At 36.6% G+C, this 18,423-nt stretch overlaps 1 protein-coding gene across 7 annotated transcripts in view; it reads right to left on the reverse strand.

The window, feature by feature from the left end:
• Positions 1-18,423, reverse strand: part of CACNA2D3 (calcium voltage-gated channel auxiliary subunit alpha2delta 3) — a 396,747-nt gene that overhangs the window by 101,578 nt on the left and 276,746 nt on the right. For 6 of the 7 annotated variants that reach the window (XR_014854750.1, XM_085072721.1, XM_085072725.1 and 3 more), the window contains one exon: positions 5,099-5,116. The exons of the other annotated variant lie outside the window; for it this stretch is intronic. Coding sequence is in view for 5 of the 6 variants with exons in the window: in XM_085072721.1 (XP_084928847.1) it covers positions 5,099-5,116 (18 nt within the window). In the remaining variant the exon portion in view is untranslated. The remainder of the gene's footprint in view (positions 1-5,098; positions 5,117-18,423) is intronic. 7 annotated transcript variants of the gene reach the window in all.

The raw sequence follows: 18,423 nt of genomic DNA on the forward strand, positions 1-18,423 counted from the left end.
TCCTCTCCTTGGCCAGAGTAGTACAGTCAAGCACACTGCCATGATTTGTGTGGAGGGGAGCCCAGGAAGTGCAAAAGCATTCTGCTGATTACAAGGTGACATTTTGGAGCACTTAGAGATTTTGTGTGATTGCCCAGGGCGGTTGTTCTCTGACATCCTGTTTTTGTCAAGTACCAGGACAGTATTACTTTACGAGTCTACTCGTTCTCAAGATATTACTAAAAACAATTTAATGGATAGGGTGAAGCCAAGGGACTGTCAGTAGAGTTTTAGGGTGTTTGAAATTCTTTACATGGAGAAAAAAGCCATGGTCTGGAGTTCCTGGGAAATTCTGAAATAACTGTTCATTAACTCTCAGGCCGAGTACTGGAGCAGGCAAGAGTGATTGCCCTGTAATTTTGTTATCTACGAGTACCAACTGGAGCTGGCAGCTGCAATCATTTCTATAGAATTGCAACCCTGTAATCCAGCCTGTTTGATTTTTTATTTGGTTGGCAGATGAACAGGTTGTTGGCCACTTCCATAACTGGAGTCAGCAAATAACTGCATGAGCAGGAACTCATATTTGCAATGTTTTACTGAGTCACTGCTCATCATACTGTAGTTTCTATCTAGTCTAAAATGATGAATGAAGGAGACAGCATCAGTGATTTGCCCCAGAAGGTTCTTCTGTTGGAAAGCCATGGGGGGGTAAAAGTTTTAGGTGAGAAACTGTCCAAGGGCTATGGACATTCAATTTGAGAAAATGCTTAGCCAATAATAACAAACCTTTTAAAAAAAATATCTCAAGACTGAGGAAAAAATGCATTTCCAGGCTAAATGTCTCTTGGCTGCTCAGAATAAAGAAACAGAACTTGCTCACTGAGAAATGTACAGATCTCTTATAATTGGAGAAAAAGGCCTTTTAGAAATAGATTCAACTACAACAGTTTTCCCTTTAATTCCTTGCTGTACACGATTATCCCCTACAGAACAACTCCAAGCAGATCTTCACAAAGAAGAAATAAAAACCATCCTTTCAGAGTTAAGCCACTTAGAGTTTAGCCTCCCATCCAGCACTAGCATCCAACTCCAGGGCAAAGACTAAGGCAGGCTCCAGAATTGAACCAGACACACATATACAGGGAAGAATAGAGCTTTTCTTAGGTGTTTCCATTATGGAAAGAGGAATTTGAGAAACATCTATGCAATATTTTCCTTGGGACTGTATAGTCAAGAAGAGTTCCAGTGGGTTGTCCAGAATTTCTGACACACCTGCCCAACCCACCCTCCTTTCTCCTTTCCCCACTCTATTGATTTGCTTCACAAGAAGTTGTCTTCTGTGACCACTGCACTTTTCTGTGCTGGTCAGAGTCATGAGGCAGGCTGGAAGCATCAAAGAATTGGAATCTGTGCTTTTTATGGACTAAAAGAATAAGAAATAGCTGTTATTTTGGCATAGATTGAAATTATGGTCTGGGACAATATAGGAATTTGTGTGTCTTAAGTTAAAGAGACATTTCTGTGTTTAGCACATGGATAGTAAATGAAAAAAAAAAGCCCTTATATTGTAAAATAGTTACTTGGAGTTTGTAAATTGCTGATTCAAAAATGTTATTAAAAGTCAGTTAGCTTGTTGAGGAATGTGAGAGAGAAATTTGGAAACTACGTTTAAGATTGCAATTAGCACGTAAGTGAAAATTTTAATGTGGTTTTCTGAATGGAAACCAAATATAGATTACAAAACTGGAAGATAATAGTATCTCATCAGGAGGAAATAGAGCCAAAGAAATGCTAAATCAAGCTGTTTATGATTATTTTGTACTCCATTAGATCCAGCTTAACTACTATAATTTAATAAAAGTGGTAAAATCTCTAGTCATGCACCTCAGTGACACAGCAGCTTGGCAAATTTTCTGTTTTCTATTCCCAGTGAGAGCTAATTCAGCTCTTAAAAGTATAAGGTAACTGATGCAGGGAATGATAAACGATGCTCCCAAAAGGCTGAAAGGTGATAGCATCAAGATATAAGGAGGGCACAGCACTACTTACATAAGTTAAGGATAACACAGAAAGAGAGAAGAAAGCTGTTCAGGAACTTTTGAGCAACAAATATCATCAAACCATTTCTATATGGAGGAGGTATGGTTCCATTCGCAAGAGAATCATTAAAAGAAAAATCTTAAATGTTCCTAAACACAACTCTCTGCTTCTGGTTTGTGTGCCTAATTTATTCACTTCTACCTCTTCATTCAAGCTAAGTAGAACAAAACATCACAGCAGGAGGAGGGCAAAAGCTTTTGAGTCCTGCTGTGTTCACTCAAGAAGGCAAGTAAAGCTTTCCTACTAGGAAACAAAACACCTTTTTGAACTATTAAGGAAAAATGGCTTTTGCTCTTCAATGCATACAAAAAGCTGTTTTACATAACTGTTTCAAAGATAAAGGTCATTTTGGAAATCAAATAAGCAAATTTGAAAAGTGGTAAACTTGAGTTATTGTTTTATCTTACTGCTATTCTCACAGCCCTGTGGGATGGCTACCTAAAAACATGCATAAGAGAAACATAGAGGACAAGTAAAATTCATATGAATTTGTTTCATTTGTCTGGTAATAGTTCTTCCTTTTAGACACATTACCTCTTCCTAAGCATATTTTGTTCTGAAAGTAACATCACCATATTAAATCAATGTCTCTGTTGCCTGAAATTATGGTGAGTTTTTTGTTTGGGTTTTTTTTTTTTGGGGGGGGTGGTTTGATATGGTTTTGTGGTATTTTCTATTTTAAATATAGGGTGTATCACAAAGACCTTTTCAAGACAAATATAATGGTGTAACAGACCATATCCACCTTAAACTCAGCATTCTTCACTTCACCTGCTCTCCAGGTCTGAATTTGAAACCGTTTGACTAAGAGCAGATGGTGTAACAGTAATGAGTTTAATTGTTATTTAACTGCTGTAGACAGTTGAAAACCTACAGATCTTCAAAATCAATACCTAATCACCACAGAACACTGCCTAAATACTGAAAAGTCTGAAGCCAAAGTGTTCCACATATAAGAGAAAACACATTTCATCAAGATGGTGAACTATTTATAATAGATATGAAATAGTAAAGGTAAACTTGAAATGCCACATTTTTCTTTCAGATCACTCGGAGATTAAAGTGAGCATGTTTAGAGAGACATGACTGTTTGAAATGTTTATAGAGAAAACATTTGCAAGATGATACATAGATTCCAACAAAAATACAGTGCAAGTTCAGACACCATATGGCAAAACAGTGACTAAAGGCATGCACCAGCCCAGTGCTGCTTCCCCTCACCTTGCAGAGAGCAAGAGAGATTCTCTTGGTTTGTTCATAAGCTGTCAGGCCATGCTTATTAAAATGCTTATTAAAAGGCATTTTTCTTGTCTGAAGTTATCAAAAGCCCTGGAAGATTACCTATACCTGTCCTGCTTCCAAACCCACTCCTTTGTTCCCACTCCTCTCCTCTTTGCACAAAAGTAGTGCACAGTCAACCAGACTCTAGTCAGTTACGAATGCATAAAAAATATGTGGCTTTAGCTCTGCATTTGTTTGATCAAGGGGCAAACACACCAAAAATTGGCAATTTCGACCATTTATGGAAATTGTGTTATTTTTCACTAACCTCAAACTTGAGTAAATTGTACCAGAATATTATTTAACAGCTCAGAATTCTGGCCTCCAGAGCAGGTAATACAGTACCACATGGCACAATGTGACAAACAGCCTGACCAGTTGTACTTTCTGCCCCAGCACATCACAGTCTGACTCTCTCTTCTCTCTGCAAAGTGTTAAGAAAAGCATTTGGCACAAACGTTTGGACAAGCAGGTGAGTATGAAAAAGGCAAAGTTAGCTAGTCTAGCCGCTCTTTTGGTCCTTCTACTTTTCCAGAAAGCTGTACACAAAATATTTCTTGAAACCATCTATTTCAAGAAGAAAAAAAGCAAAACAAAACAAACCAATACCAACATCTTTTGGTACCATGTTCTGCAACTATCAAAGCAAGATTAAACTACAGACCTAGTCCAGTGTTATAAAATAGCATATGACCTGCAGGTTTGAAATGGAATTTTCTGAGCTCTACGAGCAAGGGATCTTCAAGTATTTGTTGTATCATAAAAATAAAACCTCCCATAGTCATATTTGTTACTTTTTAAACTAAAAAGTGGCTGAGATACATTAGTTAAGTTCTAAGTTCTGTGGATGCCCTCACCATTCTTCAACAGCTATTAAATGAAAGATCACTTCACTAATAGCTTTCATTAGAAACTGAATTTTTGTCATCATCCATGAATGTTAATAACAGTGATGTCAAACTGACTAATAGCTGTGACATTTCTTATTGAAGGTGCTTTACCAAGAACAGTAAGAACAACTCGGACAAGTGAGGGTTACAATTTCCCAGCATATTCTATTCCTCTTTTCATTTTAATACTTTTTTACCAAAAGCACAAACCAGCATGTATATTTTCTAGTTTCTGGAAGCTTTGATTATATTTGTGAAATATATAAGGACAGTGCAACAGGCATCAAGCAATCCTTAAGTTTGCCCCGATGGCTGTGCTGTCCTGGCGTGCAGTGCTGACTCTGGTAACACCATATCGATGCAGAAGTGGTTTAAAGGCAAGAGCAAGTTATATGAAAAGTATGCAACCTGTTAGAGAAGTCAGATGCTGAATGTTCAGGGGTGTGTTGGTAGATACAGTGGGGAGCAGTGAAAGGGTAGCAGCTCTGCCCTGGCTTTTGCAATCTCTGCAACAGATCCAGAAATGTTTCACATGGAGCTATAAAGTGGGGGTTTTTTGGTTTTTTTTTAAACCCTACTATTATTTCAAATTGCTGACAAAATAGCCTCCCTGTTGTTTCCAAGCTGCAGGCTGCTCCATGCCTGGCATGTTAAAATAGCTGATTTGTTTGCAAAGCTGCTCTCAGCAGGTCCCTCAATTCAGGGACCTTCCTGGGCTCAGCTCAGAGCCTCTGTGACAGTGAAGTGTTCCACTGATCACCAACTGTACCGTACTCACACCACCATGGAAACGTGAAGCACTGGTGACTACTTGGAATGGCTAGGATTTGAGTAAAATATTTTACCTTTTGTGCCTGAGGGAGCTGGAAAACAACAAAACAGAACAAGCAATTATACATTAAATTAATTTGAACAGCCACTGTAGCTGCTGTATTAATAAAAGCATAAGCATAGTATAAAACAAAATATAAAGGAAGGAAACTAGAGGAACTAGGTTTACATTGCCAATTGATTCAACTTATCGAGGGCTTAGTCACTGACTTTATGATTGGACAGATTCTCTACTAGGAACCACAAAAGGACCATGCAATTTGTTAAATACCACCACACCAAGAGAGGGATTGTTTTCTCATCAGATATGGTATCACACCTGAACTGTGAAGTAGTTCCATCTTCCTGTACACAAATATAATTCAACATAAAGACAATTTTAGTTTTAAATGAAACTGACATTAGGAGAAGATTATCTTATTAAAGTAGAAGGTTGTGTCCTCCATGACAGAGGAAAGAAAAACAAAATGGGAATAGAAAGTTAGTAACTGCTTATGCAAACATTAAAATACATGCATAGTATACATTAAGATATGCATAGAACAATACATTTCTGTGCTGTAAACACAAGTATGATTACATGTGCATATATGCAAATCAAATACAAGTGCTGATGCATATATGCATATTTGTACCACAGAGATGTTCTCAGACAAGATCAGCCATACCTGGTTGTGTGCACAGTATTTACTGTGAGCAACAACTCACGTATAAAGGCACTGAGAGCAGGCAGCAGACTCCATCACACAGAAAAGACCTTATTTATCAAGAGTTGAAAGATGGGTTCTGTTTTCACTTTAGAAAAAAGAAAACCCATTGTAGGGGAGGAAGTCAGAAAACCAAACTGTTATAGGCACAATACAGTTTTCCCTTTTTCTGAATTCTTCTCCTCCTACTCCATACTTGGGGAGAAATTCACTCACAATGCAGTTTAGCCTTGTGCTAAGTCCACCTCCTCAGAAAATTTGTTTCTCCAACACAAATTTTTTCTTTAAAGGCATCAGCTGAACACAGAAACAGACAAGTGAATCAATGCCAAATGCAAAAAGACCTTCAGGATCTCTAGTGAGCTTCTGACTGACCTTTTTCCCTTCCTCTGAACAAAACCAAACAAAAAAAGAAAAAGCAACTTGCACACAGCTCTCTGCTAAGAGCTAATAGCCACATGGCATATTTCATGAAAAAGAATTGTCACATGATCTCTAATTCACAAATACTGGGAGCAAACAGCCACAATTCCTCCATTTCCACCATAAAAAATATAACAAAATTCATGGCAGGAAGAATTGCTGCAAGTAAAATTCTTTCATCCTAAAACTTGAATGTTTCATATCAAAATACAAACCATGATCAGATTAAAGTATGACCTATACATGTTTCTAAAAATGCCCGAGTTTTTTAAATAATTTATTATATTGAACACTATAAAGGTGTTGCTGCAGAAATTGCAGATACCTTTGAACACTAAATACATGACCAAAATCCTGTATAACAGGTTAGAGCAGTTAAAGCCCTTCTGAAAGTTTAACTACTCGTTAGTCTTTGACTTGGTTAATTACTTTGACTTTGAGAAGTGGAAACTTTTTCTTTTTTACATTCAAACAAGAGGAGAAAGTTGTAGTATATTTGGTTGGTTTTTTTAAATTTCCCAAATACAATCAGGTGCCTGTAAATTTGGTTATATTTTGCCAAGTAAGGGATTTATAGTCAGATTGAAGTGACAATTTTCTATTAACTACACACAAACTAGATGCTTCACACTTTGTCTATAAAGTGATCTATATTGCTTTTACTCAAATTATTTTCAAGACCATATTAATAAGCATTTACAAACCAGAGTTCTGTATTATCTGTTGCTGAATTCAGTTAGTCCATCCAATTTATAGCCTTTTATAGAATCAAGAATATTTCCATTCTCTGAAATATTAGTAGTCACAAACTTTATTAAGAATAATAAGGCCAGCAGATGGGATCTACATTCCATCATGCTTTTTCCTGAGCTGGAATTATTGACACCTTTCACCTCAGCTTAAAAATCAAGGTCTTTACTCAAAAGAGAAAAAGAAAAAAAAATCTGTCTTTGTTTCCCTGAGATAAATCTTCATCCTGTTGCTGATTTGAACCTTGGCTGTTACAAGGCCCTATATGTCAGCAATTCAGTTTAATATTTGCTACAAATTCCTTTGAAATAAACTGTGAAGTTTTGTCTGACATTACCCCTTCTGGGAGGCCATAGGAAACAAATAATTTTCCTAACAATAACAGTAATAGTCCTCTGGTCTGCCCCTGTATTGAGCAGTGTAAGAAGTGCCTGTCTGTGTGCAAAAGCCAGCAGGTGCCTCTGATTCCTGTGGTTTGCCTCACTCCCTGCCAAGAGGCAGCTTTGCAGTCAACTCTGTGATCTTCTCCTGGCCCTCCAGCACTGCAGGTATTTCTGTTCTACTTACAAACTGTGCCCTTTTGGTGGTTTTATTCAGCTCCAGCCACACCAAAGTCCCTCCCGTTCCTATCAAGTGCTTGTCTCTAAACACACCTGATAGTGCAGAGATTTGCTTGATTTATTCCTAGTTTGCCATCTGGGTAAAGCAGTTTTTTGTTCAAATTATCGTGGCTGAGGTGCGGGGAGGATGCCTGGCCATTGCTGGCTCCTGCTTAATCCAGCTTGGGTCAGGAGGAGCTCTCTGAAGGAAATTGGACTTTGCTCCACGGAACTGCTTAGGAAGACCTTGGCAGTAATGCCAGGTACAGCAGGGACAGGAGCCTGCAGGCTCCAGGGGGATTCTCTAAGAGGATTTTCTGATGCAGAAAAGCAGACTTGGGCATCTTGATGGAACAATGCAGATTTTGCTGCATCCTAAAACACCTGATAGATTAAAGTGCAAGATTAAAGCATAGAGCCTTGCAAGAACACAGTGAAAAAAAAGTAGCAGGATTTGTATTCAAACTTCTTTTCTTTTAACCAGAAAACAAAAAAATAAATTCTTTACTAAACTTATTTTCTTATCCTATCTTGTATTGTTAAAAATTAGTCTCAGAAACTGCAAGCCCCCTGAGGTACACAATATGCTTGATGCCAGTAAGACTTGTTGAGAATTCCACTTCTAAATTCAGGTCAGCCTGGGGTCCTGTTACACAATATAACACAGAATAAATAACTGCAGGAGGTTTTTCAATACTGTTGTTGCACTCAGTGTCATGCTTTCCACATTTGTAAGTAGTCTAGTATTGTTTTGAGCCCTTCATGGAAATATGTTTGGTATTACCAGAAAAATAAAAATTAGACACTACTGAAGTGGTAAAAAACCCCAAGAAAGGCAAAGGGATCCAACGTCAAGGATTTTGCACCATTTTTTAGATCACATACCTGTGAGACCAACATGATTGAACCAAACAAAACCCCAGAGGTCTGAAATAGTATCTTCAGAAGCAGAAGGAATAAGTTATAGGGCCAGTAGTTCTGATAAGTACCTCATAAAAGTCTATCTCCTTTCACCCTTATCAAAATAAGTTTGTAAAGACTGATTTTGTAAATGATTTCATGATAATTGAAAAGAAAAAGGTCATGCAGTGTTAAAATATTTTATACCTGTTTCAACAATTTATTCAAAACATTATGTAGCTGTATATCCTAGATTTCCAAGAAACCAGGTCTAGAAGTTTTAAAGGAAAACACACTAGAATTATAGACTTATTGTTCTGTTGGATCAGAATTCAACCTGATGTTTGTTTGAAGAATAGCAAAAAAAAAATCTTCTCCAAGACCAAATTATATGCAACAGTTTTTATTGTATAAAAAAGCATGGCTTCTTTTACTAAAGAAATAAAAATAGCACATACCATTATGATATTAACTTTACATTTCTATTTTTCTAATGATTTCATGGAGTTATTGTTATTTTAAAGAGTATACTGTTGTAATTTACTTAAGTTAAAACATTTAAATAATAAAGAAAAACTCTTATTTTACATTCACTGACCTAATTTCCACAGTCCTATTCTCCTGCCAAGCTTTTAAAAGTCACCAATCACAGAAAAACAGCTCTAGTGGCTCGATTGTTCCAAAATCAGATATAATACAAATCAATAGAAAGTAACTCCAAACATGTCAGTAAATAATCAGCAAGTCTGGATATGGTTTTGATAGTAGAGATATTTCTAGAAATACTTTCTGAGCTGCACTAAATTTAAACTTAATGCACTGTTACATTTATGGTGTATCTAATGTTCACACTCATTTCACCCATGTCACATACTGACTCTTTATTTGGCACTGGATGTATGGTTTAGAACTTTTGCTTTTTGAAAATACATTTTCAGGAAAGATATGAAATACTGTTGCAAATGTAGAAAATGTAAATAATTTCATACATTGATTCCACAATTTCATACACAGGTTTCCACAGTTCTTCCCATAAAGAGTAAAAACTTGGGAAAGAATAGAAAGATTATTTAAATTCTCAGTTTTGAGCAGAAAATGTAAACATTCTGCTTTACTGTCTACTTACTCAGTTGCTATAAGATACAGCATTTAAATATTATGATTTTGGCCATTTTTCTTATGCACTTTTTCCCACCATCTAAGTAGAACAGGCATCATAGAAAATTATATGCACACACGGAGGAAGAAATAAAACTCAGCCTCCTACTGGGATGTTCCTGATGTTAAGATTTCAGCATAAATATTAAATGAGTGACATTAACCTGCAGCTTACTAGGCTGACATCTCTAAGGAAATGCTCTTGATTTTTCAAGGGATTTAACAGCAAATCCTTCATTGTTCACATAATTGTTTTACTGTGCTATCACATATTTTTCAGTAACTACAGCATTTTAGTCAAGGATAGATTGTGCTCTGCATGCAAAGTACACCCATCAGAGGAAATTTAAATGTTGCTATGGAGAAGAGAGTCATAAAACATAGATGAAAACTACAATTCTAGTTCTCTCTTTAAAAAGAATTCCTATAGATGACAGGAAGGAAAGAAGTTAGATTCTGTGAAATATGAAAAAGAGAACACACAGGAGCTGTAAAGGCATTGGGTTGGAATTAAGAAATAGCAAAATAAAAAATTACATAAGAACTTTGTGCTAAAACAGATCTGCTCTTTGAAGCTTTGACACATGTTCTAAAATACATTAACTGCTTATTAATGTTTATGACTGAAGAATTCTTAAAGCAGTCTAGCAATCTTGTTTTTAAAATGAAAATCAGCACAAAAAAGATTTAAATATTCTCAGCTTTAAAACATTTATTTAAGTCTTATCTGTCTGCATCTGGTCTCTGAACTTTGTGTGGAAGTTAACAGAAAAGAAATCCGTACTCATATATTCTGTGAGTCTATGCCTGTGCTTTTTTATTTGTATAAACTGTTCTCTCTTTCTAATGAATACAAAATATTTACAGAAAAGATTATATTTAAATTACCTAAGTGATTACTTTAAATGCAAAGTTTGGCTAGAAACTTTATTCATAAATATTTTTTTAAGAATTATGCTAATTGTACAAATAAGCCACATGACTACAAATCAAAGTAGCAGAACCAATTAATGAATCAGAAACTCCATGAGCATTCCACATGCCATGATCAACATTTGGGCCTCATGCTTGTGTGTTTAAAAAGAGTGAGCCCTATTTTCATTATTACACCAATAAATAAATACTTCTAAGTGTAAAATATATGTCCAGAGTTAGTTCTCCTTATATGTGCAAACATACGTATAAAATTTACTATATTTATATTTCCCTATAGAAATTATTGATACAATTATTCTCTTATCTACTATACAGTGGATAATTCCTTCCTGATAAAAAAGCCTGGCAAACATTCATGCATGGAACTGGAATATTTTTCTACGTATAAACAACTCCAAACAAACCTAATGGTTTTAAGATACACATCATGTAATACTAAGTGACACAATTTATGTTAATATTTGTATATCTAGTCTTTTGTCTCTTATAAAAAAGGGAAGGCAGAAAAAGAAGGAAGGAAAACCAGAATCATCCTCAGAAGACACACACACATTTATACATTTGTTCCCCTAATCTCAAATAAATGCCCTTCCACATTTGGGAAAAGGGCAGGTCCTCTGATGGTCCTTCTAGAAAGAAAAAAAAAAAGTTATTTCTTGGTCATAAATCCTCTTAGGAGCCAGACACACATTCTCTTTCTCCCCCAGTAAAATCGACTCTGCCCTCAAAGGCAGCCCAAACAAGAGCCTCACACAAAACCTGTCAGAGTCAATGAGGATGCTGCAGTGAGTTTAGTGGGGTTTTGATCTTGCACTACATTAAATCTTACTTGCTCTACATATCAATGTAAGACCAACATCTGAAGATAACTGCTTTCTGAAGAGAGATGAAAGTGTATTTGATCTAATGAATGTGTAAAGCAAGACAGAATATCTTCTAAAAATCAGATTTCCTAATTGTGCTTGTGATTTTAAACATGTTGCTCTGATTGTACTAAATGAGATTATACTTCTGAAAGAGATGTGTTGTCCTGTAGTCTGTTTTGCAGTCATACAACACAGTCTAAAAAGAGAATGGCTGTAAGAACATGGGGAGTTGAATTATCCCAAACTATGTTTTTTTCACAGAGAGCCATCTCTTCTCTTGAGTGTGCCCCAAGCCCTGCTCAGCCAGAAGCAGTAGGTGTATCAAGGCTCACCTTCCATTCCACTGCTCTGTCCCTCACAATCCATGCATTTTAGGGCTCCAACCTAAAAACCTGAGATCATTTCTCCCTTATTATAGTGGGTGTTCATAGTCTCACACAACTGAAGGTTTCTACTATAACAAAAATATTTTTTATGACTTAACTTTGAAATTTGAATTAAGCACAATTCATGTCAGACATTCAGTTTAACCTTGTGGATCTTACATGTAATAAAAGAATCTTTTGCTGACATTCACGTGGAAATAGCAGCATTTCAAGTTCACAGCATTTTGGATTATGACCACAAAACATGCAGTGCAGAAACAGACAGGAAGTTGCTTTATGTCAAGCAGTTTCCTGAAGAAGCAAACATTGTCTGATTTGCAGGGGATACTATTTACAGGTGTGAAGACAAAACAGACCCATTATAAAGTTTACACATCATTTTGTGCCAAGGATTTAGGGCTAATGATAAAAATATTTGTATTCTGTAAAAAAACTGTCCTGACATCAGTGGACTGACAGAACTTATTTACAATATTTAATTCAATATGATTTTGCTGTCCATTATCTTTGTTTAAGCTTCTTATTGTGGCAGTTCATTTTTTTTTTGACTTTATGATGAAATCAATAAACTTGTAATTGAAAAATGAAAGCTTTAGCTAATGCCAAGATAAAACAAGGCACCTTCAAAACTACTGTGAATAGTTTAGCACATAACATGTGGGGAAAAATAGAAAAATAATTGATTCAAATATCTGAAATTCAGCATACAAGAACAAGACCGGAAAAATCAGGCATAAGGAAAAAAAAGATGACTGTGAATCTCATCCCTAAGACTGTGTATACAATTAAATTATCTATCTGCTTTTGATAACTTGAGAATTAAATTTATCTTGTAAAACCATGAATATGTGCTGCAAAAGATTCTAGGATCTGGGAATATCAAACCATAGGAAAATGGAGCTGGGTTTGGAGCAGTGGAGGTTGTAATTAATGGGACTCTTTCTCTTATTTCCTTCAAAACAAGTCCTTACAAAAATATTTTGAAATTAATGAGTTGATTCTAGAAGTTTGTTGCAAAGACTGGAACCAGTGCAGGGCTCCAAATGCTGGAACCAATTAGCTTTTAGAATTAAAATAGTGGATGTTTTTAGAGAGAACAGTCTGCTTAGTTGCCTAACAAATACATTCAGAATTTTTTTTTATTGGTTTTTTTTTCTCCCCCATTAATCGCCCCTGAATGAGCAGAACTTTTGTACAGATTTGGTATTTAGCTAGCACAAAACACCTTGAAGGCAATGTCAGTAAGCAATGGTCCAGAACTGCTCTGTGAGGAGCAGGAGGCTGGAGGGCACAAGAAGATAGACACCATACGCTCAGAAGATCATTTGAGCTGATAAACAACAGGAGATGGTTTCAAAGGAAGAAAGGCTGCACAAAAGTGTTAGGATCATTTCATTTGCTGAGAAGAAGAAATCCGCAGATCAAGGGCAGCAGAAACCAGCAGGAAAGCCAGTTTATGTACAATAATTAAATGAAAATCTTCAAACCTTTCAAAAAGCGTCATTTTCTTTCAAAGACAATCACCTTTTTTCTTGTTTATCAATTTGCCTCTGAAAGGGCAAAACTGATGAGTCCATCTCAAGGCATATCTGAAAAAGTTCAGATGAAGCAGAAAGAAAAAGAAGGAACAAATTATGTGCAAAAATAGTGCATAAAAATGCTACACAAAGCCCAGGCTTTGAGCTCAGGTAGATGTTTGAAAGTGCTTTGTCAGGGTGGGAGGGATACTCCCTGAAACCAGAACAAATCTGCATAAAAATTTCGTCCAAGCTTTGTATAAAAATTTGAGAACCAAATGCCCAGTGTGTGTTTTGGAAATAAATTAACATTATGCTACAATATTACACTCCAGTAGCCAGGTGATCACCATGTGGTTTCCAAATTAGGAACATGTGGTTTCAGGTTCACACTCCTAAGCAAAGCAAGTGATTTTATTAGCTAACAGAGATGTACAAGATCAGAAGGCAGGTTTAATGATTTCCCTAGAACTAGCAAATGCAAATATTTAGGCTGAATGTATTTTTGCTCCTCCCCAAAAAACTGACATCAGTGCAGGTGAAATGGCTGTTATGAATTCCAAAGAAAATACTTGGAAGAGTTCTAAACTTTCTCCTGCTGGTACTGATGTTGCTGGAGATCATGCATTCACCAACTGGTTAGATCATCTTTCAATTAATCTCTAGGGGAAATGCCTGCTTGGGAAGATCTGATCTGACAAAAATACAATGGTGTGCTTTTGTCAAGCTGCAAGAACATCAGTAAGAAACATCCAGTTATTCCTTGTAGGAGAGAGCATATTCCTGAATGCTTTCTCTGCAAATTACTAACTTCAAAGAAAATATTAGTAATAATGACTGTGATAAATATGAACTTTAACATTCATACTTATTGTGTACATGACTGAGTTGTATGTGAAAACTCCTGATTATACAAAAAGAAGAGCTATAAATAACTAAAGCCTTCCATATCTGCAGAACAATAGACAAAAGAGAAGATTATTTCCTTTTATTCTTTGTTCTTCTCCTTTTTTTGCACTGAATTCTGCCACTGCAGCAAAGCTCAAATAGCACCAATAATTTAATAAGACTTTCTTATTATTGCAGGTTTTTACTCCAGCAGTGCAGATAAATTACATTTCATCTTCACTGCCCTCTTTCTTCCAGAAAGTCAAGGAATGATAAATATGAGATCAAAGAATAGGATTTAGTACATTATACTAAATTCATTGCTTTCCTACATTATCATTTACCCTAAAATAAAAAAAAAAATCTGTTATGTGAAAACTAAAGACAAATACTGAAAAAAGGTAATATATTTGACCAAACACCTATAATTTGCTGATAATGAACTCAGTTTCACTCAGAGTAGAGGCACTAAGATAAAAGATGGACAGTTATCAGTTGTAAATGTCTTTAAGTAGTTATTTTCACTCAGAATAGACATGTCCTCCCAAATGCTGGATTCACCATAGCATGTAGGGATGTAGAAACAAATTTTTCTCTAGTTAGTGACTTGTCACCTTTTGATCTTATTTCTATGTCCCAACAAAACCAGAAAATTCCCCATGAAACAAGGTGGAAATGCAAAGCGTTTTCTGTCCTCTGAGTCAAAGGCACTGCAAGTCATTGGCAGATCCCAGCTGGAAATGGTGCCAAGCTGCTCTATCTCTACTGTGCAGGTGTCTGCAAATGAGACCAATACCATTTTGGCATGAATATGCCTGTTAATCAAATTCAACAGCAGAGCAATTCTTTGTAATTTGTACATAGTAACTGGTGGGAGAACATCCAGCAGGTGAAACCTACTGACATTTGTAATTCTGTGGATTCTTTTTCAAATACATCCGAACAGTTTTCATATCAGAAACCAATCTCAATCATTTCTCAGCAGTCCTGGCCAACCAGGGAGGAGCAAGCTGACTGCAGGTTACAAAACCTGCCACCTGTCTGCCACAAGGGTGGGAGGGAGGATGTAGGAAGCACAGACACCTCGGTGCTGGGGGAGGTTGTGGCTCAGTTCATCTTTAGTGCCATCACCCCATGTGTGCAGGACAAGCAGGGCAGCACACATGGGGTGAGGACAGGCAGGTCCTGCTTGACTAAGCTGACCTCTTTTTAAGACAAGGTGACCTGCTTTGTGAATGAGGGGAGCCTCTGACACTGCTTCCCACAGCCTCCTCCTGGAGAAGTGGCTGCTCATGGCTTGGACAGGTGCACTGTTTGCTGGAGCACAGAGCTGGGGAAGGGGCTGGAGCACAAGTCTGATGAGACAGAGCTGGGGGTGTTTAGCCTGGAGAAAAGGAGGCTCAGAGGAACCTTGTCATTCTAAAACACCTGAAAGGAGATTGTAGCCAGGTGGGGTCAGTTTCTCCTCCCAAGTAAAAAGCAACAGGAAAAGAGGAAACAGCCTCAAGTTGTACCAGGGGAGGTTTAGATTGGATATTAAGGAAAAATCCTCCCTAATAGAATTTCATGAAATTAAGTTTAACCAAACACAAGCAAAAACTTCATGATTCTTGAGACCTAGACACTTATGTGGGAAATCTGTATAAGTGGACACTACTGTTTGAAAGAGCAATAATCACTTATTGCATTGACCTACCGTATCTTACTGTGTCCTTTCACTCTCTGCCCTTTCTAAGCAACTGGTGATTCTTACCTATTACTTTAAGTATAAATTATATGAGGAAGGAATTGCTATTTAATCCTGTAATCATCCATCATCTACTATTTATTAAAATTGGCAGGTCGTGATAATACCAGCAATGGTCAGTGGCAAAATTGGAGTTGAAGTCAGTGATATCAAGGAGAAAATCCACATTAAAATGATCAGTACAAACTAAAAAAAAGAGTGACCTTAGAAAAACAGTAAAAGTGTGGATAGTCTCAGCATTCTGCAGGACAGGAAGTGGAAAGAGAAGATAATTACATTGTACAAGAACAATGAAACTGGGAAACTGGGTTATTTTTTGAAAAAAATAATGATCAAAGGTGACAATTTCTTCAACAATGATTTAGTTTCAGAACATGTCTAAATGAAGATGTAGAATATTGTTAGACAGGTGTCAAAGCACTTGAACATGGTAAAACTTCATTGTTCTCATTGGAAATATTATTTAAAATAAAACACTAAATAGTAAAATATTCCTTTGTCTATCAAATACTGAGAATATTTCAAAAAGACATGAGATTTTACTTTATTTAAAGCAATATTTCTGGAGGAACTAATCTAATTCAATATGAGATATTTAATCTCTCTTTCATCCAGTGATAAAAGATGAACAGAGACCAAGGTCAAACTGTAGTCACCCTATCATATAAAATAATAAAATACTAGAAAAGAGAATCTTTTGGCAATATATAGCTAAAACTCCAGATGTAACACTCCTCTGATTTCCCTTCGATGGTTTAACCTAATGCTTGTCTTATTTGCACCACAGTGGGAGCAGAGCTGCTTAAGACCAGCTTTGCTGTGGCATTACAGCTGCTTGCTGATGTCGCAGGAAGAAGATAAAAATAAGTTCCAGATAAAAGCTTCCAAGTGCAAAGAACTGTAAAATGCATTTAAAGACATCAACTGCATATCTCAAAGTTTGAAGAAGAACAATTTGCATCCTGCATTTCTCATGTAAATGTACACTGTGAAAAATAATTATCATAGTAATCCGATTCAATGGAAATAAAGTAGTGTAATATTTATAGTCTGTGCCAGAGTTATAATGAGTGTGGGGCGAGAAGTGAAGTGTCTCAGCATGTTCCACATGTTTTTAACACTGTTTCTAAAGGCTCTGGAGGCTATTAAATTTAATGAACCCATCTGCTATGAAATAGAGGTCCAAACATAATCAGTTTTCTCAGTGCCATATAATGCAGATGGCATTCCATGTTCCACATCCCCAGCAGGAAATTTTATGTTCCTCTTTAAGTGCAGGACTTTTGTTTTTCGTTTTGATGTTTTAAACATCTTTTTGATGTATCACATATAGCATTTTATAGTGTAAACACCATATAGAGCAATGCACATGAAAAGTGTTAATTCATTAAACTAAGTATTGCTATTTCCTTACACAGTTTTTCTAGTGACTTAGACAACTAGCAATTAGCTCTCTGTAGTAATATTATTTGTTTAATGCAATCACTGAAAATTGCCCAAATACTGGAAGTTCCAGCATTAGCAGTGGAGTAACACAAACATGTAATTAATCAAATGAAGCAGTTTCCTTCAAAAGCTGCAAAATGCACATTCTTGCCTACATACACATGCATAGGTGTTCCCTGTGAGGAAGCCTTATTTGCACATACTGTGACTGCACGGAACAATGCACTAATCATTCTTATTTTAAGTATCCAAATCCCCACTAGGTCCTTATGGACTTTATTTTCCTGTGCATGCCCCAATTCTGATTTCAGGGGTCCCAATTTGTGTGTTTTATTGGGACACTCTACACCCAGACTCCTGTCTTGGTGTGTGAACATGGGCTCTGAGCACAAATATCAATGGCACAAGGTTCCCTGCACTGATGAGCACCCTGCTGCTGAGCAGGAATAAATCAGATGTGCCTTTTCTAACATAAAACATCTACATTTAAACATCTAACATAAAATTCTAACATTTCTAACATAAACATCGTTTTGAGCTGCATCTGAAAGACAATGAGAGCGCATGAATTCTATTCAATTTAGAGGTTCATTCATTTCCTATCTCCAGCACTCATTATGTTTTGACAGTTGACACAGATCTTACTGAATTTGAAACAGCTCATGTGTTTAATGATAATTCATTTATTCTAGATCCAGCAGTAAAACAAACAGAACTGTTTGGGAGAAAATGAGAGTACTTAATTACGGCAACGGAAAATTTTGGGCCACAGAACTCAGAAAAGCCTTGGCTCAAATGCTTTCTCTTTTATTAGCCTGTCAGTGAAGATTTCCACAGCCAGGGCACTAATCATCAGCAGGAAGGGATGCTACGCCTCCCTATAAATATGTGCCTAACCTGTTCTTGCTGTGAGCACTGAGCAGCAGTCAGTGTCTCCAGCACTGTCCCAGATCTACAAGGTGACACTGCAGACACATCAGACTGAAACTGCTGCCACTCCCAGCTGCCTTTGTGCT

Source organism: Lichenostomus cassidix, chromosome 12, assembly GCF_008360975.1.
Source record: "Lichenostomus cassidix isolate B80296 chromosome 12, HeHo_3.0, whole genome shotgun sequence".
In the NCBI taxonomy this organism is placed as follows: Eukaryota; Metazoa; Chordata; class Aves; order Passeriformes; family Meliphagidae; genus Lichenostomus; species Lichenostomus cassidix.